The sequence below is a fragment of the Scophthalmus maximus genome, chromosome 4 (genome assembly GCF_022379125.1).
Source record: "Scophthalmus maximus strain ysfricsl-2021 chromosome 4, ASM2237912v1, whole genome shotgun sequence".
NCBI classification, from domain to species: Eukaryota; Metazoa; Chordata; class Actinopteri; order Pleuronectiformes; family Scophthalmidae; genus Scophthalmus; species Scophthalmus maximus.
In genome coordinates, this window is record NC_061518.1 from 1,646,493 (window position 1) to 1,670,869 (window position 24,377).

Sequence of the window (24,377 nt, forward strand, 5' to 3'; positions counted from 1 at the left end):
ATGATGTTTTATATTGTTTCCCCCTGCCCATAATTGTCATGGTTTCCTGAGTTATGATTTCCTATTTTGAATAGTGTACTATTAAGTCCGATATACCCAAATCTAAGTCTTGTTATGACTGTCTCCTCTTTTTTACTTCTTCTTGTACTTCTCATCTCTCCCACTTTCTTTTGCACTCTGTAATACCATCTCCTTTTCCTTTCCTTCTCCCACTGTTTTTGCTGAAGGCTTTTCAATTTCTGTTTTATCATTCCCCTGATTTCTGTTGTGCTAATGAAGTGACTCTTTATTCTTAAACTTGCAATCAAATAGTATCATAGCACCAAAATATAAAAAAAATAAGTTAAATACCACACAACTTTATATAAAATATGATTTATTATTATTTTTTTTCAAATAGATGAAAATTGGATTCATTTGTAAGTTCGATCGTCTGTTCTCTGCTGTGTTGTCAGAGCGGGACTCCTCTCTGTCTGAACAGCTCGTCCAGCTTCTCCTCCAGGACCGAGTTGGTTCCTTTCAGGCCTCTCACCACCGCTGAGGCCCAGATAAAATACTCCTGGACCCGCTCAGCTGTCCAACCTGACACACACACACACACACACACACACACACACACACACACACACACACACACACACACACACACACACACACACACACACACACACACACACACACACACACACACACACACACACACACACACACACACACACACACACACACACACACACACACACACAGGGAGAGAGTATAGTGACTGAGCACACTGTGGTAGATTAGTTGACTCCCTAACAGCCCGTGACAAACCTCTAACAGTATAATTAGACTGGTTGACACATCTATTACATTTTTCGGATGTGTCATAACTTTGACATTAAAATGAGTGTATCCACTGTACATTAACCTACTTTACATGATTTCAACTAAATGTTTAATGCCGTTTGTTATAAACACAATAAAGGTTTCAAAATATATGTATTTATATTAAGGCCGCAACTAACAACTAACCAGTTAATCTGCCCATCATCATTTTCCTAAAGAGTAATTTTCTCTATAATAAATAACTCAAATTTTTGTCCCCCAAAATCACTAGACGATGTTTTTGAACTGTTGGTTTTGATTGACCTAAAGTCCAAAACCCCCAAATATTCAGTTCTCAATCATATATGAGAAAGAAAAGAAGAAAAATTGCTAACTTTGCTAAAAAAAATGAATGAAAAAAGATTTATCCAATGTCAAAATAGTTGCAGCCATGAAACATTTAAATTAAATGAAGCCTTGTTAAGAAATAAAAACCCTATGTGTGATTCAGATCCAGCATCATATCCGTGACAGAGAGGTGCTGACCGTCAGGTGTGCAGCGGTTCAGGTCCCTCAGGTTGTACAGTTTATCTGCCAGTTTGACCAGTTTGGCCTGTTGACTGCAGTGAGCCGCGTGCTCCACCTGCTGACGCTTCCGCTCCTGCTTGGGCAGACGTCTGTCGTCGGTCACTTCCTGCACGATGCGAGCGACGGTCGCTCCGAACTTGGCCTCCAGCTCGGCGGGGGTGGTGTCCGTGTCCTCCACCGTGTCGTGAAGAAGAGCCGCCTGCACACACAACACACACACACACACACACACAAACACACAACACACACACACACACGAACACACACACACACACACACACACACACAAACACACGCGCGCGCACACACACACACACACACACACACACACACACACACACACACACACACACACACACACACACACACACACACACACACACACACACACACACACACACACAGGCTCAGTGATACAACTTGACCATGTTACTTGATAGTGACTTGGGAAAAAAAAGAACATACTTGCAAAACCTCGATGTCTGTGATGCCTCCTTCATGGCTCAAGATTCTTGCTACTCCTTAAAAGCACACGCGTGCGTGCGCGCACACACACGCACACGCACACACACACACACACTTGTGACTGCCTGACAATGTGGAATCAATAAACAAACAATGGGCTGTTTTCTGATCAGTTTCTTGATCATATAAAAAATGAAAAAATTATGTATTGGCTTTATGGTAATTTAAAAAAAAACACAAACAACAATCTTGATACAGATACACGTCTGCAACTAACGATTCATTTCATCATCGATTAATCCACCCATTATTTTCTTTGATGAATCCATTTAGTTGTTTCGTCCATAAAATGGTTTAAAATGGTGATCGTGTTTCCCAAAACCTCAAGATGATTTTTTGTTTTGTTCACACACTAAACATATAAGTTCACTGTCACAGAGGAGCAAAGAAACCAGAAAATATTCACATTTAAGAAGCTGAAATCCAAGAATTTTGACTTTTTATTTCATAAAAACTACTTGAACCGATTAAACGATTATCAAGAATAGTTGGCGATTTATTTAGTGGTAGACTACTAAACGATTAACTGTTGCAGCTCCAAAACAGATCCCCTTGTTTTGTGTCTTTTTTTAATTTAGTGAATGTGTGATGGGGTTTGACATCTTCTCAAACAGGGATGTTGAATTATCTACAATAAGCTTATATCGACTCTTATATTTGTCTTATCGATCCATCAGTCCAACTCCAATGACTATTAACTGATTAATTAAGTGTCCAAAATGTTGTTGTTTTTTAAAAACAAACTTTCCCACACTTTTTTTTCCACACACAATTTGACACGCCTTGACCGAAAAGCCCAGATGTCAATTTTTTTTACCTGCACTTAAACACAGCGTAAGTTTGTGAGTCTTTGTGGAGCTGAATGCGGGAACAGAGTAAAACACAATACCATAACCCTAATATTTATTCAGTTTGCAAAGTGTGTACCTCTGATTTTTCGCTTGTAGATCGCCTTATAAACATTTATGACCATTAAGAGACTAGTTATCTCCATACTCCAACGTCCGGTAGTCGGTTCACTGACAGATTTGCGAGCAGCGCCTGAACGCATCACGGTGAAAGTGGCAACTCACCGATCGGGTGGTTGATATACGGCGTCTTGTCCGCGTCCTTGCGTCGCTGGTTGCGGTGTTTCTCCGCGGCAAAGTTAACGGTCTCCAACAGCACGAGCGCGTCTGAATTCATGGCGGCAAATCAACATGTAGTGGCAGAAAAATAATAACAATAACTCCAACATAAAGCGTCGAACACGGACTTAAAACGTACAGCACGCGGTCCGTGTTGTTGTGGTGTCCGGGGGGAAACAGCTGCTGAGCTCGTCACTTCCGCTTATTTTAGCTACGGAAGCTGGCAGCTGCTAATATCAGTCGTGTCACTCTTGTTTCTCGTTGATGTTAATGAAAGATATTCGCTTATTGATTCGTGTCATTAATTATGATTTTGTGGGAAGACACTTCCGTGTCAGAGTCCGCGCGTTGACTCTAATCCCTGAGGGTCCGCGTGACGGGAGCGGTGTGTTTTTAGCCTTCGAGCTAACCACCGAGCTAGCACAGATGCACATCTCTTCCTGTGTCCCTCTCTGTTGGTCGTAGCTTCTCCCTCGTTACAGTTTTACTGGTTTATTTTCCGGAGTAGTAAACATTGTGTGCGATTCTTTATGCATTCACTTATTCATGTGTTTATTCTGTGGAGTGGATGAGTGACGGCCATGGCTCACAGTGCCAGGAGGGACTCCCCGGAGCTCCCCGACTTCTCCCTGCTGAAGAGGCTGGCCAGGGACCAGCTCATCTACCTGCTGGAACAGGTGAGAGCCGCAGGGTCACAGTTAACGTGATCATATGTTTATATGTCTCTGCTTCGTTGGACTGCTGCTGCTGCTGCTGTGTTTTTATTATTATTAATATTATGAGACGCAGTCAGTCACCAAACTAGGAACTCGAGGGAGTTTCTCTGCCCTGAACCTGAAGCTGCAGGGATCAGGTGGAAATCAGGAAGCAGCTGTTGCAGCTGCAACACACGTGACCACACCCCACCTGTCAAAAGAGAAGCGTTCAGTTTCACATTTCATCTGTGGTGATATTGCACACTTCTCTTCATTCTGCAACCAACTTAGTTTCATTATTATTTGATTCTGCAGACATGTTTTCTTTTTCAATGAATCCTTTTGTTGCTCCATCTAAAAACATCAATGCATGTATCAGTTTTCAAAAAAACAACAACAACAATCTAGAAGAGCTCTGAGTAAGGCGCATACCACTGCCGAGGCCCAATAGTCCTCCTTAAAAATGTATTTAAAAAAACAGAACACTTGCATTGTTAGAACAAATTCTGCCAAAATTGAATGTTCCATCCCTTCACCAAGTTCCGTGGAAATCTGTTCAATCGTTTTTGTGTGATCCAACAAACCACCCAACCGATCAACCAGCGGAGGCATAGGTAATAACAATTTCCGGGTGTTTCAAAATTTTCAATTTGGCTTCTTTAAGACGAAAAAAAAAATATATAATCTGACCCTTTAAAAAAATGTAATTAATTAAAGTCTTCAGTAGGAACCAGGGCCACACACTGGAGGGGGAGTCGGAAACAATAATACAAGACGGACTGAGACTTGAAAGGTTTTAGTCTTTTTGTGGGATTTGTAGACAGTAAGAAAAAAATCTTACAATGACAAATAGTACAAGTTTCTGCACACAATTTGTGTATTTCGTGCCCCACATTTGATCAAGGGTGGAAAATTGACAACTAGTTCATTTAAAAACACATCTTTGTGTGTGTTCACTCAACTCTCTTCCCCCTCCTCGTCTCACAGCTGCCAGGGAAGAAGGACCTCTTCATCGACGCCGACTTGATGAGCCCGCTGGATCGCATCGCTAATGTGTCAACGCTAAAGGTGAACGTCCGCACTCACTCAGCTAGAAGCTCTTATGACTTTTCATATTGAGAATTTCGTGAGAAAAAAAAACTGCTGCAGTTCCAGTGAATTTTTCTAACATTTCGTCTTTTGTTTTATTTTGCAGCAACACGAAGTCGACAAACTCTACAAAGTGGAATACAAACCTATCGTCAGCACCTCCGACCAGTGAGCCACACACACACACACACACACACACACACAAACAAATACACACGCACACACACACGATGTGACCGCCTCCTCTCTTACAGGCTCTGTTTTCTGATCCGGCCGAGAATACAAACTGTCAAGTGGATCTGTGGTGAGTACAGTTGGATGTTACCGTACAGACATTTAGCACTGATTCCGAAACTCTTGTGTTAGATTCATAATCTTATTTACTTTATGCTGTGATCACAAACACCTCAAAATGTTAAATAGTGTGTATATTTCTCAAGTGAAGGTTTATTTTTTTTTAAAAAGGATTGTTTTCAAGTAACAGTAACTGAAGCTCTTGAAAACTCTTTTTTTCTTTGACAGTTTCTTTGATGGTAATAAAACAGAATCTTTAATTTTATTTCTAAAACTTAAGGAATATCATTTTGAAAAAGGCTGGGAAATGGTTAAAGTATAAAGAAAAACATGACAAAAATACAGTGAAAGGTCTGCTTAGAAATAAAAAATCAGCATCCCCACAGGCTTAGTTTTATTTTTTTATTTATTTTAATTTTACTGTTTGGTATGTACATTTACCATGTACATCTTCATAATGGTTGTTACTGTACCGGGGTTTATACATACATATGCATACTTCTGTAATGGGTCTGTTATTACAAATGAAAATAAATGAAAAAGTTATTAAAACAAATCATTTCAATCTTAAATATTTTCTCCAGCCTGCTATAGACGATAACATTACTTATAAAATGTTTTTAAATGTGATTTTTGCAAAAAAAGGTATCTTCTTAATTGTTTTGACTCCACCTCATCCATTCTCTGCTGCGTATCCAGGTCCATGATTAATGATTAATTAACGATAATATTGGGAATTATTGTTATAAACAGCTTTGAAGTACTGACAGTATAAATGTCATTAAATTGATGCTCTTAGTAAATCTTAGTAAATACATATTTTCATACTTTTGGCTGTGTGGCAGTGACACAGGTGTTAAATTCAATTCTATGTGATATTAAATCTTTAAAAAAAGTAAATGTCAGGTATCATATTGGCACTTGCATCAAAACTCTCTGGGATGTTTTTTCATATTGCATCATGCTGTATTTCTCTCGTTGTTCCAGATGTGGCCAATGCAGACAAAGCAGCAGGAAGATTTAGAAGATACAAGATCATCTTCACACCTCAGAAGGTATTTCCTGCTCATGCTGCTGCCATGATTTTGGGTTGGTTTTTTTATATATATAAAGTTCATGATTGATGTTCACCTGACGACCGTCGTGTGTCCTCCAGTTCTACGCGTGCGAGGCGGTGCTGGAGGAGCAGGGCATCTTCGGCGGTGAGTGTCGTAGTCGTCGTGGCTTGTTCTCGTTTTTTCATTTTGGCAGCATCGATCAGTTGTTAATACGTCGTCAAACTTGTTTTTTTTTTCCTTTCCACAGATGTGACCACAGACGAATGGGCGTTCTACCTCCTTCCACTTGACGATGACATTATCAGCCTGGAGCTGCCAGAATTCTTTCGAGACAACTTCCTGGTAGAGACAGGTTTTGACATAGAGCAGAAATAATTATTCATCAATTATTTATTGAATTGACACATGATTATGCCTCGGTGCTGACGACAGACGTAGCCGGAGGCGGGAGGTTAATATCTCTGGAGGGAGTTTCTTCAAATGAGACGTTCATTTAGTTTCGAGGACTGACTGATTCGATTTTGGTGGGTCAAAGGTCAAAGTCGCAGTGATTTCACAAATCAAAAATGTCCGACCATTTGGACGTGACTACTCAAGATTGCCTCGAGGGAATTTCTTCAAATTTGGCACAAACGACAATCTCTTGAATTGAGGAACCTACAGAGAATTGGATGAATCTGCAGCTTCCCCTGGGCTTCACAGGGCTTTGTAATGAGTTTGTCTCATTGGCAAATCCGTCTGGTGATTAAATAATTAAATTATTTGTTCTTGGCATCTGTTTTCACAGAGGAGATGCTCTAAAAAAAAAACCACTGGCCTCCACCTGCTCAGCAGCAAACAGCCGACAGACACAGTCAGTGACAAAGCTGGTGAACGTTGAGGAGCATTTAGTGGCTGAAGAGACAGATTCTTTCCCTCAGGAGTTGGTAGAGACCAAAACCAGAGCTTAAAGAGATGAACAATTGCAGTTTGAACCAAGTAAAATGTTACTGTACCAGCTCAAGTACCAGCATGAGGTGCATGAACAAGTATTTCACGGTGTTTTCAAAAGCTTTTTTAAAAACTTTTACTTACTACAACTAGCCAAAGTTGTTTGTCAGTTAAACTTGTTGTTGTCTGTTCTTACACCTTCTAAAAAAAATATCTTGACAGCTCAGTTGAAATCCTGGCCTGGCAGTGTTATCAATGTGTGGCTGATCATCTGCAGCAGGGGCAGAAAGCGATTTTAATTCAGAACACTTTTTGTATTTTATAATATTTAAATATGTTATATATATATATATATATATATATATATATATATATATATATATATATATATATATATAATTTAAAAAAAGAAAAGAAATTGGTCTCCCGTACACAAGGTTGCGATTTCGAGCCCCGACCAGTGCAGTCAAAAAATCTACAACAAACAATCTTTCTCCAAAATCGCTTACTGCCCCTTTAACTAAATGCTAATACCTCATCACACCAGAACTTGATTTGTAGTAAACGTTGTACGTGGTCCTCGTGTTCCCTCAGGCGGGGGACCAGCGCTGGGTGAGGACAGCCGGCAGCGCTCTGCACCTCCTGCACACCGTCTACGGCCCCTTCTCAAAGATCCACGGGATCGGGCGATTTTCCAAGGTGCGTTCACCATCAAGAGGCCAAAAGTGATAATGATGTTTCTGCTGCTTCTGATTCTGATGGTGAAGGATTGAACTTCTCTCGTCTGGTGACAGATGGCGTACGAGTCGTGGAGGGAGCAGGTGGAAGAGGGAGAAACAAAAGCTCGTCAGGCGGAAATAGGGAAAGTTTTTCTTATCGACAGAGGTGAGACGTTTTCCTTTTTCCCAGTGCAAACTCACCGTGTTGTTCTTTCTTTACTCAACATCGCAATTGGTTTCCGCCGCAGATGTGGACTACGTCACTCCTCTGTGCTCACAAGTCGTCTACGAAGGACTCGTGGATGATATATTTAGAATCAAATGTGGTGAGTATCCACGGTAACAACCGTTTCACAGTGTATGTATATTTAGTGATGCCTAGTATGAATGACAGAGGGTGGAGTCAGTTGAGTGCGTTTTATTTGTGTACGTGTCCTGGTTGTGATGATTTTTCTTGCAGCGTCCAGGTTTAACTTGCTCATGTAAACATTTTATCTTGAGTTCAGTAATCCTGAGTTCTCTCGTCCAGGTTTGTGAACCTCCTCTGTTCGTAGATACATTGGTACTGTATGTAAAGTATACAGGGAGATGAATAATTAGGTTTTGTTGTAAACATGTAAACATCACATTCCAAACTAGAAAAATTGCAATTTCTGAAGAGACTGCGCTGTGAATGCCGGCTGCTAAAAAAATATTATGTTTATTTTCTTGATTCAAGTTCTGTATATTTTGTTGTATTTGTGTTTTCTTTTTATTTATAGTTATTTATGATAAAGTTTATGGTTAAACTACATTTCTTTGTCATAAAGGTTTGATAACGACATCTTAGGAATCATTGACAGATTAAAATATTAATACACATATCGGCCGATGTATGTAGTTAATGTTTAATTACTAGAACGATCGTGGAAAACGTTGAATATTTCACAAAGTATGAAAGTTATGAAAAAGTTTAATACAAGCCGCAACTTTTTAATTGAGCAGAACTTCCTGACGTTCGAAATGAAGCTTCTAGGTTGAAACATGTGGAAGAAGAGAAGGGACAAAAAAAAACAGGCTGAACATTTTCTTGTAGAATAACATAATGTTGTGACCAATCAAATCAAAACCAGAATAACATACTCAGTGTCATGACACTTAAAAAAAACAACCCTTCTCCGTCCTGCAGGGTGTGTGGAGTTTGGAACTGACGTCACGTCCTCTGACAAAAGGGTGAAAGTGATGCTGAACTCTCAGGACAAGGTAGAGACGAACCTTCTTCTGCAGATCTCAAAAATCACACGTTGATGTAAAGTTAAACGTCTGTCTGAACTCGCTGTTAACTCGTCCCTCAGGTCTTTGACGAAATCCGAAACGAGCACTTCTCCAACGTCTTCGGCTTCCTCAGTCAGAAAGCCAAGAACCTCCAGACTGCGTATGATGTGAGTAAACCCTCGCCCTCGCGCTCATCACTGGTCTGTGTAGCTGCAGGGCGACTGAGGTGGAGACCTTTCTCTCTTCCTTCGCTCTTTGATTCCACAGAAGCGTCGGGGGATGGACATACAGCAGATAAAGACGTTTGTGTCCGAGGAACTGAAAGGGTTAAAACAGGAGCATCGGCTCCTGAGCCTTCGTGAGTGTGACAGTGGATTTTACGGTAAGAAGAGTATCATTTTTTGGCAGAAGCCGCCCCGCTGACGACGAGCGCCTTCTCTCTTTCAGACATCGGAGCGAGTGAATCGATGATGAAGAAGAAAACGAAACAGGATTTCCAGGAGCTGTTGAAGACAGAACACTGTACGTTTACGTTCAGGTTCAAATCTATTTCTTCCTCTTCACAATACATAATTTGTTTTAGTCATCATTCTCTCTCTCTTGCAGCGTTACTTGAGGGATTTGAAATCCGTGAATGTATCACCTTCATCGAGGAGCACATCAACCGACAGGTGCGTTTTTGCTTAAACACAGAGTTCATCTGAAAAATTATAATAATAGTGATAATAAAATAATGGAACCTCTTTTTATTTATTTATTTCTTCTTCTTTTTTTCAAGGTGTCCATGATAGAAAGTCTGAGGCTGCTTTGTCTTCTTTCCATCACAGAAAATGGTGAGTTGTCTTTTTTTTAATAAATATATATACATCCAGTATAATTCCAAAATATGGAATCAAATTATTCTCATGTTGTATTAACAACTGTGTGATGGTGTTTTCTCACAGGACTCCTGCCAAAAGATTACCGCTCATTAAAAGCACAGTATCTACAGGTGAGATGTGTCTTCTAGAGTTTCTAAAAGACAACAATATCCTAAAATCGACATTCTTATATATTTTTCATCGCAGTAATGTAAAATTATGAAACAAAAAACTACAAAGGAAACACCCAAACTGAGCTTGATAATTCTTGTGTGGTGTTTTTAATAATTTGATAACATTTTAATTTGTATTTTCTGCTTTTGTTTGTAATATATGTTGGTTTTTGTTAAGTACAAATCATAAATGTATTCTTACCAGAGGTGGGAAGCAGAGAGAAGTGAGTCGTATGTGGGAGGAAAATACTCACTTCTTAATTTTTTTTTTGCACCTGGGTAATAAAAATAAATGTTATCGGATTCAGTTTCAGGCTTCATAATGAAAACCGGTCTCAGAATCACACAGGTAGCATGTGAGACAAACATAGAAGAAGATGAAAATAATCCCTGAGAAATGCTAAAACTAGATGGATATATAGATACTGTAGATAGATATATGAACTGTATTGATGTCAGAAAGTACCGAGAGAAACACTAACGGTCGTTTTTTGTGGTTTTTAAATGACGACGAGAGAAATATGGAATATTTTGCCGTATCCATTGAAACCTGAGGCCCCTTTTGTATTGACACTGTCTCTGCCTGACATCACCAGAGCTACGGAGTCGACCACCTGCTCACGTTCGCCAACCTGAAGCAGTCGGGGCTCTTGGTGGAGCAGCAGCCGGGCGAAACCCTGACGGTCATGGAGAGCAAAGTGGGCAAACTGGTCAACGACAAAGCTGCAGGTGAAATCATCTGTTGCCTCCGCATCTCTCTGTCTGTTGTATTATGAGTCTGTGTATATTTTGTGTAACTGTCCTGATCCAAATCACTATTATTTTCTCAGGAAAGCTGACCGACGCCTTTTCCTCTCTGGCAAAGAAGAGCCACTTCAGAGCCTTGAGCAAAAAGCTCAACCTGGTAAATCATTGTCAACTTCACTAGTTTTGCTCCGAAAGACTCCACTGACATTTTTTTTACTTTAACACACTGGACACGCTGCACAAGTTCAGTAACCAGATTGCCATATTTTGTGCCAAGGTTCCCAAGTCAGATGAAGAATATGACCTGCGCGTCCCACGGGACATGGCCTACATCTTCAGCGGTGCCTACGTCCCTCTGAGCTGCAAACTCGTTGAGCAGGTATGAAGATCAGCGGGGTTCAATTATTCCACAGGATCGAAGTGTTTTTTGTTTTTTTGATGAGTACAGCGGCGTATTGCTGCCACGGTAGAAAAATGAAAACGGATCAGTATCACCTGAAACTTTATTCTTATGACTTGAAACATTCACGTTATAACGTGAAACTTTCACATAAAAACGTGAAAAGTCTATTGTTATAACAATAAACTTTTCACGTTTTTGTTTTCACGAAATTACGTGAACGTTATTCTGATCCATTTTTATTTTTCTGCTGTGGCAGCAATGAGACCCTGTCCATGATAAAACTTTTCTTGATGTTATTCCCTTGCGTGTGTGTGTGTGTGTGTGTGTGTGTGTGTGTGTGTGTGTGTGTGTGTGTGTGTTGTAGGTGCTGGAGCGAGATGGTTGGACGGGGCTTGAAGAGGTCACCAGGCTGCTGAACGGACATGAATTTTCTGTTACAGGTTCGGTCACACGTAGATGTCATTTGGAAACCGGCTTCTAACTTTTGATTGTACAAATGACATGACAACCACTTGAGACAGGACAACGCTGTGACGGGTTACTAACAGCACAAGTAACTGTAGAACCTGATTAACCTGATCTCTCTTGGTAACCTTCTGGTTATGTAAACATATCGACTGCAGAAGTAAAAGCAACATGTAGGTGCGTGAATTAATGAGTGACAGAGGTTTTTTCCCCGTCTCCCATCAGGCAGCAGCGGCGGCGAGTTGAGAGCGAAGAACGACGCCCAGCGCATCGTCCTGGTCATGTTCCTCGGAGGCTGCACCTTCTCTGAGATTTCTGCTCTACGCTTCCTCGGCAGAGAGAGAGGTGATCACGGCTGGTATAGCTCAGTGGGTTATCGGTTAGATTCCCGTGGCTAAAATCCAGTACATATGGGTATTGGGACAAGGGATTCCCATATGTATGGGTATTAAAGTGTGATATGAAGAAAAAGATGCATTGGGTAATATAGCAATGGTGAAAATAGAGAGAGAAAAGTATGATTTCCATAAAATTTCTACAAGATTTGGCTCCTACATGTAGCTCCATTTGTTTGTCCCCGTGTCCGTCAAACACAGACAGAAGCCACGTGGTATTCAGAGCTGGCCCTGATGATTTATTATTTTCATTACTTTGTATTATTATTAGTTAAAAAATGTTGTAGATGTTGGCTTGGACGGGATCTGTCACGTTCAGTATGAATATAAAAGAGACAATTAAATTAAAAGCTTTTTTAAGACACATTTCATCACGACATGTTAATGTGGGAATATTTTAAATGAAGGGACTTCACTTTGAAGAAAAAGGAAAGATGTACAGACCCATGAAAGAGATTCTCAACAAAGCTTCTCCTGTTGTTGCACGTGGTTAATGGAATTATTCACTTGTTTCTTTGAGTCGAAAATAGACTTGAAAGAAAACAGGAAGAGAATCATTCTAACCAACGGCCCCTTTTTTGTTTTTTCTCACTTCAGGTTATAAATTCATCGTGGTAACGACTGCGATCACAAACAGTTCGAGGCTCATCGAGACTTTGCTCGACAACCACGCGTGAGGCCCGTCGGCTCACGGTGTCGGTGGTGGTGGTGACGGACTGACAGCCGACACATTCCTGCGGCTGCTCGTCATGCATTCCCTCCACCTCTGGCATTTCAGACTGGAAAATGTTCACTTGTTGTCTGTCTGTCAAAAGGACTGAAAAGTAAAAAATGTTTTAACACTCTTTTCCTTCATGTTTTTTTTTTGCCCCAATCACCAAATATGCAGAACACATGGTTATTATGATGTCATGATATTAGTAATCAGCGGATAGAAGCTGAATCCCAACTCAGCACCTACAGACTGGAACAAAAGGAGTATAGAGAAAAAGGATAATGGGGGGGGAAAGTTACAGTCCCACATTAAGATGAGGATCTCATGCATTTTATAGCATTCTGCCCCTTAGTTCAGTGTCATAATTTAATGAGTTCTTTGCAGAACACATATACATACACAACCAGTCTGAGGTGACAAATCCAGATTCTTCCATTTTAGTCTCATCTTATTTGTTGAATGTATCTTAGTAAGATTACACTTTGAGATTGCTTTTAGCAATGAAAAGTGTTCTATAAATTATATTTATTATTATTATTACGAGCACAAGTTTGAAACAATAACAGATCAACAGCCGATCAAATAGGCGTCACACACTTTACAAGTTATTAAAGTTATTAGAATAAGTCTTAGTTTAAAATAGGATACATATATATTCAATACAACAGAGTAGGAGCTCAGTGTGAGGAGATATTAAACAGGTGGACTTTCTATTTATATTGCTGTGGCTATATATGGCTCTACAAAAATAAATAAATATATATATGATAAGATAAGATAAGATATACCTTTATTCGTCCCACAATGTGGAAATTTGGGCATGACAGCAGCAAAGTGGACAGAATATAGAAAATACATTTTAAAAAGCAATAGATTTGTACAAAATAAAACAAAATATAAAAACATATTTGAGTTCTACACACAGAGCAGTAGCAAAAGTTGCGCAAGGAGAATAAATATAAATATTGCACAGTTTGTTATTGCACCAAAGTGTACCAGTGAATTATTTTTACAGTGGTTGAGTCCTGTGTCTGTGTGTGTGTGTGTATTATTTTATATAGATAATATAGATATAGATAGTTTATAAAGAGTCTAAACAGAAGGGCAGCTGTCAAGAACTATTGTAAATGACTTGATTCATATTTGTTAGGGTCAGCTCTGTGTGTGTGTGTGTGTGTGTGTGTGTGTGTAATTTATATACAGTACCAGTCAAAAGTTTGGACACGCTTTCCCATTCAAGTGATTAAGAAAACCTTTCCAAACTGTTGACTGGTACTGTGGATTATATAGATATAGATAGGTTATGCAGAGTCTAAACATCAGGGCAGATGTCAAGAACTCTTGTAGATGATTTGATTCATACTTGCCCTGACGCTTTCAGTCTTCAAATGAATTAGTTTCGCCATGAAACTTCCGTGTGTGTTTGTTTCACATCAAGGCTCTGCCCCGGCGCCGGGCGGTCACTATAACATCTCACGTTGACCAGCTCCAATCAGAAGCCTCCGCCTCTCTGGCGGCAGACGTCAGCTTGACGCAACGCAGCGCTCCCCACACAGGCGGCCAATCAGAGCGCAGAGTGCGCGCATTTTGAACCGTGTTACGGAGCAAACGGCCGCGGACAGAGAAGGTGACGCACCGCGGCTCGTCGCCTCTGACAGCTTCTCCACGTCCCTGTTGTTTTTCAAAAACGGCGACGACGCGATTTTAACCATGAGAAAGAGGTAAACATGTGTGAATTATTATTTTTTTAATGCGTCAGAGTTGTTGCGTCATTGTAGCTAATAAACGAGGTCGCTGTTAGCTTAACTAACGTTAGCGTCGGTGTGTGTGTGTGTGTGTGTGTGTGTGTGTGTGTGTGTGTGTGTGTGTGTTTTTGTGTGTGTGTGTGTGTGTGTGTGTGTGTGTGTGTGTGTGTGTCTTTAAAGGTTACATGCTGATCAGTTGATATTGATGAAGTATCGATTAACGAACTTCCGGCTGTCCGTCTGTCTTGTCTGTCCCCCCCTGCAGCGAGGTGCTAGCGGCGGAGGCGGTGTCCTGCCTGAACAAAGCGCTGTGCCACCTGAAGGACATCTGGGAGGAGATCGGCATCCCGGAGGACCAGAGGCTGCAGAGGACCAACGTCGTCAAGAACCACATCAAGGTGCGAGACAGCGATTACTACATAGGTCATCATCGATCTGTCTGTAACCACCGTGTTATGACTCCCATCAACGATTGTTTCCACTATCGATTGATCAGTCGATCGATTCATCGATTAGTCGTTTGGTCCGTAAAAGCCCGAGATGATGTTTTAGTTTTTTTTGTCCATACATCAAAATATATTCAGTTTATTGTCATAGAGGAGCAAAGAAACCAGAAGATAATCACATTTAAGAAGCTGAAATCAGAGAATTTCGACTTTTTTCTTCTCCATAAAAACTACTTGAACCGATTAATTGATTATCAAAATAGTTGGCGATTAATTTAACAGTAGATCACTAATTGATTAACTGTTGCGGCTCTACTCAAACCTGCTGCTGTGGTTGTAGTGTCTTTATTCAGCGTTTAAGGGGAAAGTTAGGGGAACTTGAATGACGTCACAGATTTAGTCTTTGTTTTTTAATCCACTTACTGTTGTGAAAGAGTTTTAGACAGTGTGATTTAAACTTAAAACGCTGTGGAACTTTTATTATAAAAAATTATATGAAAATGTATCTTTAAAAAGAACTAGATTCTACATTTGATTAATATGAGTAATTCAATTATTTTATCACATCAGACTGAGTCTAGATCAAAAAACACTTTACTTGTCAAATAGATGATACTACTTATTTCCAGGTGTGAGAAACCATTGATTTATATTTTTAATCAAACACAAAAAGGCATTTTTCACTGTTTTTCCGACTGTACCAGGACTTATCAAATCTGCACCGTATAAACCAAAAAGATAAAGAAACGTTTTCCTCAACCAGGTAACATCATACTGGGTCATATGTTAACATATATACACATGTATATCTATGTGTGTGTTAACATATAGAGTTTACAGACTGTTATAACACCTTTTCAGATGAAACCTGTGATTGACGGGGCGGGGTTGCATGCGGACACACAACAGTCATTATGTGTGAAACCAGGCCACTGGTGGAAAGTATTCAATGACCTAATCGTGTCATGAATACACCACTCATGTTCACTAGACTCTGATGGCTACATCTCCTTTTGGCCTTATATTGATATTTAAGAGTATTGAAAGAATTATGCTAGTCTTGAAAGTCTTGATGCAGGTCTTGAAAGCTGATTGACTTATGATCACTGAAAAGTGTATCATAAGCATATATTGTGTTCATCTACTTGAAATAGCTGTGGTGTGTATTAATAGACTATCTTTAGTTTTCTATATCTGCACCTAGGACAAGTATTACTGTACAACTGTGTTTCAATGAAACTAGATTAGAGCCCGACCGAAATGGATTTGGGGAGTACAAGATTTCCGATCACGATGTATATTTTTCTAATCTGTCAATGATTCCTAAGATGTCGTTATCAAACCTTTATCAGGGAGAAATGTAGTTGAGGCTTGATGTTTTAGTTTAGCCATAAACTTTATCATAAAAAACTATCAATAAAAAGAAAACACAAATACAACCAAATATATAAAACTTGATTTAAGAAAATAGACATAATTAATTTTACATAAAATGTGAAGATAAATGATATTTTTCTGTGTTGTTTATTCTGTAAAATAAAAAAGATTTCATATTGGTAAAAATAAGTGCTGATACCGATCTGGCTTATTGGCTCATATCCAATAACTGATATATCGGTCGGGATCTAGTCTCTGGTATTTAAAACCCTTTTAAGGACGTCCGTCTGATTGAGTGATCGTCTCTTCACTAATTCACACTTATGTGTTGTCAATGTGCTGTTTGATCAAGATCAGGAAAAAGTCTTGTGTTGTTGTCTCTTCCTTGTGATTGTTACATTTTCTCTAGTGTCGACACACATATCTATCTGCATAAACTGATCGGTTGTCTTCTTTGTTTACCCACCAGGGCTTATTAGAAATGATGATCAAAGAGGAAGAGTCTCTGAAGAAGAGGCTGGTGAGCAGCATCCAGATGTGCAGGACAGAGATGGAGCAGCTCTGCCTGGACCTCCAGCTGCCCATGTTTGAGGTAAACAACGTTTCCCGCTGTCGAAAACAATTGTCCAATCGAATAGCAGTTTATTCACTCGACTCCGCCTCGCCGCTTGTCTCCGTTCGTCCAGGAGGAGCGGGGTGTCACCATGCTGCAGCAGGAGAAGAACATCCGCACTCAGACGGAGGCTCTGATGAAGGAGAAGACCCGCCGCATGCAGCAGCTGAAGGTTCTCCTGGAGCAGGAGCAGGACCTGTGCGACATCCTGTGCTCGGTGCCGTACGGCATCGCGCCGGACTCCGTGCCGTCGCCGGAGCAACTGGAGGACTTCTGCCAGCACATCGCCAACCAGAGCACGGAGAAGGTGGGAGCTGGTCGTCTTACGTAGACATCTCTACTTTTCAGTTAGTGTTTGACCGCGTGTACGGAGAAGCTGCGTTTGTTCCAGACAAATACAACTTTTGTCACGAACACTGTTTTAATCTTTCCCTGAACCAAACAATTTTTTCCCTCTGTTTTTCAGGCAAAGCGCTACGCCGAGTTCACGGACCTGAAGAGGCAGATCACCTCGTACATGGACGAGCTGGACCACGTCCCAGAGACCAGTTTCGAGAAGGACGTGGTCTGTGAGGATGAGGACTCCTTCTGTCTTTCCAGAGACAATATCACGGCTCTCAAACTGCTCCTGTGTCAGGTAAGATTATTATAATAATTTTTATAACATTAATCCACATGGTTTCTGGAGGTCTTACTAAAGCGCTGGTGTTTAAAAAAGTGCGTACATATATTTTTCTGTGGGCAGTAATATTAATTCTGTAAGATAAAATAAAATGTTTTGTACGTGATTTTGGGGGGGTGTAGTTATTGTTCCAAACCTCTGATCTTATGTAAAATATGTGGACCTCTAAAATTAGTCAGTTAATATTTATATTTTAATAGTTTGTCTACTATTTTCTACAGCTAAGAACATTTCAGTGCTTATGTTTACCGATATTATATTATATATATATTAATACATTTTTTATCGGCCCGAGTATCAGAAATCTTGTACTCTCTAATATCGATATCTGCATCAGCCCCCAAAAATCCATATTGGTCGGGAGTAAATGTTTTCTGCTGTTTTATCCAAATCAAGATAAAAGATACATGAGAAATAAATTCTCTTTACAGATGAATACATTCATGCACTTTGTTGAAAATTCTTGGCTTTATTGGTGTTATTAGTTTTTTAATGACGTATTTGAAATGAGCCAATCCTGCAGAAGCCCTGATTGAATTTTGTGAAACTTAAGCACTTAAACGATAAAAGGTAATTAGCTTTTATGGGTCCCACAGATTGTAATCTGGCCTGGAAAGCTAAACGTGCCAACCCTGATATTTTTACATCGTTCCGTTAAATATCTCATCATAAGTGATCGAATGCATGATAATAAAACCATTGGACATCGTCACTGTCTAATCTTGTGTCGCTCTCCTTCCACACCGACGCTGCAGCTGGAGGAACGCAAGGCGGACAACGAGGCCTTGTGCGAGAGCCACCGAGAGAAGATCCAGCAGCTGTGGGAGCGACTGCAGGTTCCCCAGGAGGAGCGAGGCGCCTTCAACGAGCACATGGTCGCTTCCAGGAAGAGGAACCTGGAGGCGGTGAGAAGTTCTTCACCTTTTTATTTATTCTGCCACGATAAGCCGTTTCCTTCTGGGCTTAACACTTTGGAATTTTTCCATCTGCAGTTACACGCTGAAGTCCAGCGTCTGGAGGAGCTGAAACTTCTGAACATCCGCAACGTGACGGACGCCATCCGCTCCGAGATCGCCGCGCTCTGGGAAAAGTGCTTCTTCAGCGCCGAGCAGCGCCAGGCCTTCGCTGCGTATCACAGCGGTGAGTTCGCTTGTTGTTGTTTTTTTGAATAGTTGAACGATGCTGAAGTTTTATAAATGTGACGACGCTTAACGAAGCTGTATTCAACTCTTCCAGAGGATTTCACCGAGGAGCTGTTGAGTCGACATGACGCTGAGATCCAGCGCCTGAAGCAGCATCACGAAGATCACAAAGAGCTTTTTGACGGAGTTCATCATTGGGAGGAAAGTTGGAGACTCTTCCAGGAGCTGGAGGTGAGAACACAAGAACAATCTTCAGGTTTTTTTATGTTGTTTATGAAAAAGATTAGACAACTAGCTTCATACAGAGGATGAATTCCCACATTTAGCATCAGTTCGAATACTTTTAGAAACAAATATTATATTTATCAGGCTGGAATATGGTCAGATTTTCCATTTATATCGGAAAATATATATTAGGTATTCACTGAAATGAAAATATTAAACACTTGGCCGAATAATACCAAACACGTTTTGTTTTTTTGATTTTCGTTTATTTTGCCTTTTTTTCACCATTGCATAAATTAAATAGCCTCAATGTGTTTTTTACATTTTTGTTTTGATTTTCAAGGAGAAAAAATCTATTAAAATTCCAGTACAATTTATGAATAGTTTTTTTTACATTCTAGCAGACTTTATACCAACAAGACACAATATTACTAAAAAACAAATAAATTAGAAAAAAATGAAAATACCGCCCTTTTTATTCTCTCCCCCATTTCTTGCACTGTGCGTTATGTATACACACTTGTATGTTCACTTATAAATTATAATGTTTTGGCCGAACATTTGTTGCATCCCTAATTTTAAGTATCAGGAAGTAGAATCAGGTGATTGTCCAGACTGATAAATTGGCTACTTGCTGGCAGACATAACTGTAATTATGTGTTGGAAGCTGATGAGTAACAAGAAATTGGTTTGCACAAATGCCAAACTGTCAAATGTCTCTCAGTTCATATTTTTTTTACTTTTTGAAAAGGATGATGTTTTTTTGTTTTGTTAATTGTTTTAAAATTGATACAGTTATCAGTCAGTAAAAATAATTCATGGTGTGTGATTTTTAGAAACTATTGATGTGTTAGGCTTTTTCATTTCAAGATCAGTGCATTTTGTTCAGTTTCAGTTAGAGTTCAGATATATTGTTTTATGATATGATGAAGCACCTTTGAGCTCTCTTGAAAACTCTGCAAGATCTCTACACAGCTCTATGTTGAAACAGAACCGTCATATTAATCTTATGATCTTGTCTCTTTCGTCCGCTCAGAAAAAAGCCACCGATCCAACGAGGTTCACAAACAGAGGAGGGAATCTTCTCAAAGAGGAGAAGCAGAGGTCTGAGTTGCACAAAAGTCTGCCCAAGGTGAGATACAAAAGCCAGAATGAATATTCCACAGTGAAAATATCTTGTCACCGTTCCTAAGCATTTTAACATGTTGTTTTGTTTTTTATTTCTTTAGCTGGAAAAGAAATTAAAAGCCCAGATTGACGCGTGGGAAGGCGACCAGGGCCGGGAGTTTCTCGTAAACGGACAGAAGTTTCTTCAGTACGTGGAGGAGCAGTGGGAGCTGCACCGGATCGAGAAGGAAAAGGAGAAACTAGAAAGAGTAATAAACGAGTTGCCCCCTTTTTTAAGCATTCACAGCTTCGCCCATGTGTTTGCTGAGCAACGCGTTGACTCTTCTCTTTACAGCAACTGAAGAAGAGCAAACAGACGGAGGAGGACATGCTGTACGGAACGGCGGTTCGAACCCCGACCAAACGCAGATTCCTGGGCACGACCACACCAAATAGTAAATCAAGAAAGGTGCTGAACTCTTATTGTTGCCGCCAGGATTTTGTGTTTTGTTTAATACAGATTTTTCTTTTGTTCAGTGATCTGTGTCACTAACCAAACTCCCTTTCTTCCTCCTTCTCTCTTTTCAGTTTAACGCCACGTCCAGTATCTCCAGCGCCACGTCGAACAGCACCATGCGCTCCGTCTACGGTGGAACGGTCTGCCGCTCGCCTGTGCCCCGCCCACCTCTCTCTGCAAACAAGGTCGGTTTCCCTTTGAGGTCGTACACGCATCAAACCTGAAGGGAAGGTAATGGGAGAAACGTGTGCCACACTCGGGTCGAACTAGACAATATTTTGACGAGCTTAATTTGAATCGGACACCCACGTGAATCGAGTGGTGGAATATTAAATTATAAAGATGAAGAACTGTCATCAAAATACCAAATCAGGACATTTAACTAGACTCACGTGCACACGATAAGAAAACACAACGACAAATAGGAAAAATGAAAAAGAAAAAGGCTAATTTAAAAAAAAAAAACTGCAAATAAGAAACACAATGGCATATTTAAAATTAAAAATGACAAGAAAACATAACGGAAAATAAAAAAAGCAACTGAGAAAACACATTACAAATAGGATTTGTCGTTATGTCGTGTATCTCTTGTTGGGCGTTGTGTTTTTCTTATTTCTCTTTATGTTTTTTAATTTGCTGTTGTTTTTTTTTCTTTTGTTGTGTTTCGTGCTTCAGGGCCACCGTAGGAACTTTCCCTGCTGCTTGTGAACTTCTAACTGTTGCTCTCTTTCCTGTACCTCATCAGTTTATTTATCACATGTGCTTCATCACATCCTAAAACATATCCAAACTCTAACTGAAATCAAACAAAATGCACTGATGTCGAAATGAAAAAGCCAAAACCATCAATATGTGTCTGTTTCCACCGCGGAACCATTAATATTTGATTTGGGACGTGAATTGATGGGTTGTTTCTTCCTTCCTCCATTCATGTCTTATATTGAGAATTTGCTATATCCTGTTGTTAAAGACGACTGTTCTGTTTCTCCCACTGTGCGTCGTCCTGCTCCAGGGTCCGGCAGCATCAGGGACGCCAGGCGTCGGTAAACCCCCCCACCCTCGACTGCAGGGCTGTAACAAGGAGAACGAGGCACAGTCGAAGGGAACCCCCCCGCTGAGCGGTGCGTTGCTGACCCCCGCTAGTCCACAGCGTAACTTCAGCATAGCCTCTGTCGCCAGCACGTATTCAGAGTTTGTGGTAATTTACACTTTTGTCTCTAATTTCTTTTGCCCTGCTTTTTTCTCCTTTTTTTCTAATTTCTCTACCATAACACGTTTAGGTTTATTATAGCAGTTTCTGATGATGTACAAATGCTAATGATGTAAATCTGTGTTATAGAGGGACTTGGTCAACATTGAATCTGTTCAGTCCAGGTGTGTTTGGAGTTCTTAAGCTTGTGTGACGCAAACTAATCGCTTCCATTTTAACTTGCATGCTTCTAATCAAGAGCAATTTCCCTTTTAATGAGCAACATAACCTGATGTTTTGGCTTGAATGGGCACCGTCCCCCCCATGACCACTGACAGTCCCACCACCCAGTCGACAGAGCGAGGCAAAGAGCACTGCACCCAGCTCTGTTATGAGGCTCAAAAAACAAAGTTCATCATGAAACTGGTGGGATAAATTGGACTAGGGCGGGATGGCACAGGAAATTATACCTAAAGGACACCTAAAGGTTCTTTAATGAGCTTCCATTTTGCCTCAGTTTTCAAGAATCGTAGAAGAAAGTGAGAGACCTGTGTTGTTGAAACTCACTGCAGACTTGATAAGACAAACTATGATTTGATTAAGAGCTGATGGAACGTCATTAAGCGACATCCTGGTTAATGTAGGAGTCTCTATGTAGGTTCAGGAAGAAGGTTGTTACGCCATCACTGTTAGCTTGATGCTAAGAACCTGATGATAGTCTGTGGTAGAGAAATGGATTTTTCGGGGCCGATATCGATATTAGGAAGTACAAGATTTCTGAGGCCCATACATCTAACGATATATATAAAAAATATATATATTTAAAAAGAAACATAATCCTTCAATGAAATATGTCAAAGAAATGTAATTGATGCTTGATATTTTAGTCAAGCCATAAACTTGATCATAAATAACTATAAAGGAAAAGAAAACCCAAATAAAACCAAATATATAGAACTTGAATTAAGAAAATTAACGTAATTTATTTTACGTTAAAATTTAAACATAAATGCACTTTTTTCTGCATCTTTTTTATTCCGTACAATAAAAGATTTCATATCGGAAAACATAAGCGCTGATACCGGCATGTCTGTGAAAGGCTGATATATCAATCAGGCTCTAGTCTCTGGTATTTAAACTTGTCTGATGGCTCAAAGTTTAAAACCTTTTTAAGACGCGTCTGATTGTGTGATCGTCACCTCGCTAATTCACACTGTGTTGTCAATGTGCTGTTTGATCACGTTCAGAAAAAGACGAGTTATTGATTGTTGTTGTCTCTTCCTTGTTACGTCGTCGCTTAACAACCTGAACTGTTCTGCTTCCACAGCGAGACCTGTCCAAGGCCTCTAACGCCAAGATCCAGCACGACATCCTGAACTCCACCAGCAGCGCCAACCTTTGACCTCTTTCTCCACTCTGATGTCGACTGCATTGTTTTAAACTTCCTCGTCCTTCCAGTGAAGTTTTTTTTCTCACTCTCCGACAACACTACCTTTCACCGCTATCTGCTCTTTGTGTAAATGAAGGTAATAATATATTGAGTCAGTGATGAACAACGGACGAGTCTTTACCTGCTCTCCGTCACTGTACAAGAGAAATGTGTTTGTAAGTTAAACTAACACTACTTTGGCTCTCTCAGAGATGTAAAATCTGTTGTCTGCTTCGTCGTGCACCGCACATTTTTTTTTAAACGTGAAAGAAAGGAAAGTTTGGCTTTCTGAGGTTATGCAATCTGGGGGTTACAGGCCAAATGTATTATGAGTACTTTGCACTTTTTTTAATCGAATATATTTTGCAGCGCATAGTGTAATTTTACACTCACACACACAAACTTCCTTCCGAACCCGTTTTATACACGTATGTATATATTTCCATATCTTTTCTTCTCTTCATATAGACTCCAGTTTGAAGATGTTTGTTTAAACAAGATGTTAGATAAAGAATATTTTATATTGGTGCTTTATAGCAGTTTGATATAGATAGAAATCACATGGATTCATGCTATCATGGGTGATTTGGAAAAGGCTTGTCAAAATATATTAAATGCATTTTTCTCTTGAAAAAAAATCTCATTTAAACATTAAGTGTGTTGAAGTTTGTGTGGTGTGAATGAATCTGATTCAACAGGTTTCACAGTCAAGATATGTGGTTTATATTGCAAATTTATTGTGGAATATAGATATAAATTAATTAATTGTTAATCGTTAATTCAACTTATTTAATTTCAGCAGATATTTTTTTAAGAATGATAAACATTTAACCTAAGTTGTGCTAAAGAAGAGGATAAGGGGATTTTTTGTACATATTTTGCGCATGAATTATTGAAAATATATATATAAACTTTATTTAAATGAACATGTAACAAAGACAAGGTTCACACATTGCAAGTCACATGTTATGTAATCACAAGTCAACTACCTCCTGCATTAATATGTATATGTTCATATGAAGGCTTGAAGAAATTATTTTTAACTTAAATTCAAGTTCAAT

The 24,377-nt window shown here is 39.8% G+C and overlaps 3 protein-coding genes across 6 annotated transcripts; 2 read left to right on the forward strand and 1 right to left on the reverse strand.

Annotated features, from left to right (window-relative positions):
* Positions 1-359: 359 nt before the first annotated feature.
* On the reverse strand, positions 360-3,216 carry hddc3 (HD domain containing 3). Its single transcript, XM_035628837.2, has 4 exons — positions 2,994-3,216; positions 1,861-1,916; positions 1,354-1,594; positions 360-582 (listed from the first exon to the last, which is right to left on the reverse strand). Exons 1-4 carry the CDS (start codon positions 3,103-3,105, stop codon positions 452-454), a joined length of 540 nt encoding a protein of 179 aa, XP_035484730.2. The 5' UTR covers positions 3,106-3,216; the 3' UTR covers positions 360-451.
* Positions 3,194-12,974, forward strand: vps33b (VPS33B late endosome and lysosome associated). Its single transcript, XM_035628836.2, has 23 exons — positions 3,194-3,724; positions 4,730-4,810; positions 4,938-4,999; positions 5,086-5,135; positions 6,113-6,180; positions 6,282-6,327; positions 6,431-6,525; positions 7,708-7,812; positions 7,908-7,998; positions 8,081-8,158; positions 9,001-9,074; positions 9,167-9,253; positions 9,354-9,444; positions 9,534-9,608; positions 9,693-9,757; positions 9,865-9,919; positions 10,031-10,077; positions 10,716-10,848; positions 10,950-11,023; positions 11,144-11,245; positions 11,634-11,709; positions 11,960-12,079; positions 12,727-12,974. The coding sequence occupies exons 1-23, from the start codon at positions 3,629-3,631 to the stop codon at positions 12,804-12,806; spliced, it is 1,851 nt and encodes a 616-aa protein (XP_035484729.2). The 5' UTR covers positions 3,194-3,628; the 3' UTR covers positions 12,807-12,974.
* Positions 12,975-14,404: 1,430 nt separating this feature from the next.
* Positions 14,405-23,965, forward strand: prc1b (protein regulator of cytokinesis 1b). 4 transcript variants are annotated; one of them, XM_035628805.2, is made up of 15 exons: positions 14,405-14,565; positions 14,855-14,987; positions 16,882-17,004; positions 17,099-17,332; positions 17,492-17,662; positions 18,463-18,612; positions 18,700-18,847; positions 18,944-19,080; positions 20,111-20,206; positions 20,304-20,450; positions 20,537-20,650; positions 20,770-20,883; positions 21,711-21,896; positions 22,038-22,072; positions 23,215-23,965. In XM_035628805.2, the coding sequence occupies exons 1-15, from the start codon at positions 14,555-14,557 to the stop codon at positions 23,261-23,263; spliced, it is 1,848 nt and encodes a 615-aa protein (XP_035484698.1). In that variant the 5' UTR covers positions 14,405-14,554; the 3' UTR covers positions 23,264-23,965. The 4 variants fall into 4 exon arrangements, with proteins under 4 accessions (XP_035484698.1, XP_035484702.1, XP_035484700.1 ...); XM_035628809.2 differs by having other exon boundaries at positions 21,711-21,819; XM_035628807.2 differs by lacking the exon at positions 22,038-22,072.
* Positions 23,966-24,377: the final 412 nt, after the last annotated feature.

Bases quoted from the DNA above. Each gene is read 5' to 3' on its own strand.
- prc1b (XM_035628805.2), top strand. The intron at 20,451-20,536 runs GTAATAAACGAG...TTCTCTTTACAG, and splicing joins AAAAGGAGAAACTAGAAAGA to CAACTGAAGAAGAGCAAACA. The intron at 20,651-20,769 runs GTGCTGAACTCT...CTCTCTTTTCAG, and splicing joins CAAATAGTAAATCAAGAAAG to TTTAACGCCACGTCCAGTAT.
- vps33b (XM_035628836.2), top strand. From the start codon at position 3,629: ATGGCTCACAGTGCCAGGAGGGACTCCCCGGAGCTCCCCGACTTCTCC. The intron at 9,445-9,533 runs GTGAGTGTGACA...TCTCTCTTTCAG, and splicing joins GCATCGGCTCCTGAGCCTTC to ACATCGGAGCGAGTGAATCG. The intron at 10,849-10,949 runs GTGAAATCATCT...TTATTTTCTCAG, and splicing joins GGTCAACGACAAAGCTGCAG to GAAAGCTGACCGACGCCTTT.
- hddc3 (XM_035628837.2), bottom strand. From the start codon at position 3,105: ATGAATTCAGACGCGCTCGTGCTGTTGGAGACCGTTAACTTTGCCGCG. The intron at 1,917-2,993 runs GTGAGTTGCCAC...TGTGCTTTTAAG, and splicing joins GTATATCAACCACCCGATCG to GAGTAGCAAGAATCTTGAGC. The intron at 583-1,353 runs GTCAGCACCTCT...TGTGTGTGTCAG, and splicing joins GAACCGCTGCACACCTGACG to GTTGGACAGCTGAGCGGGTC.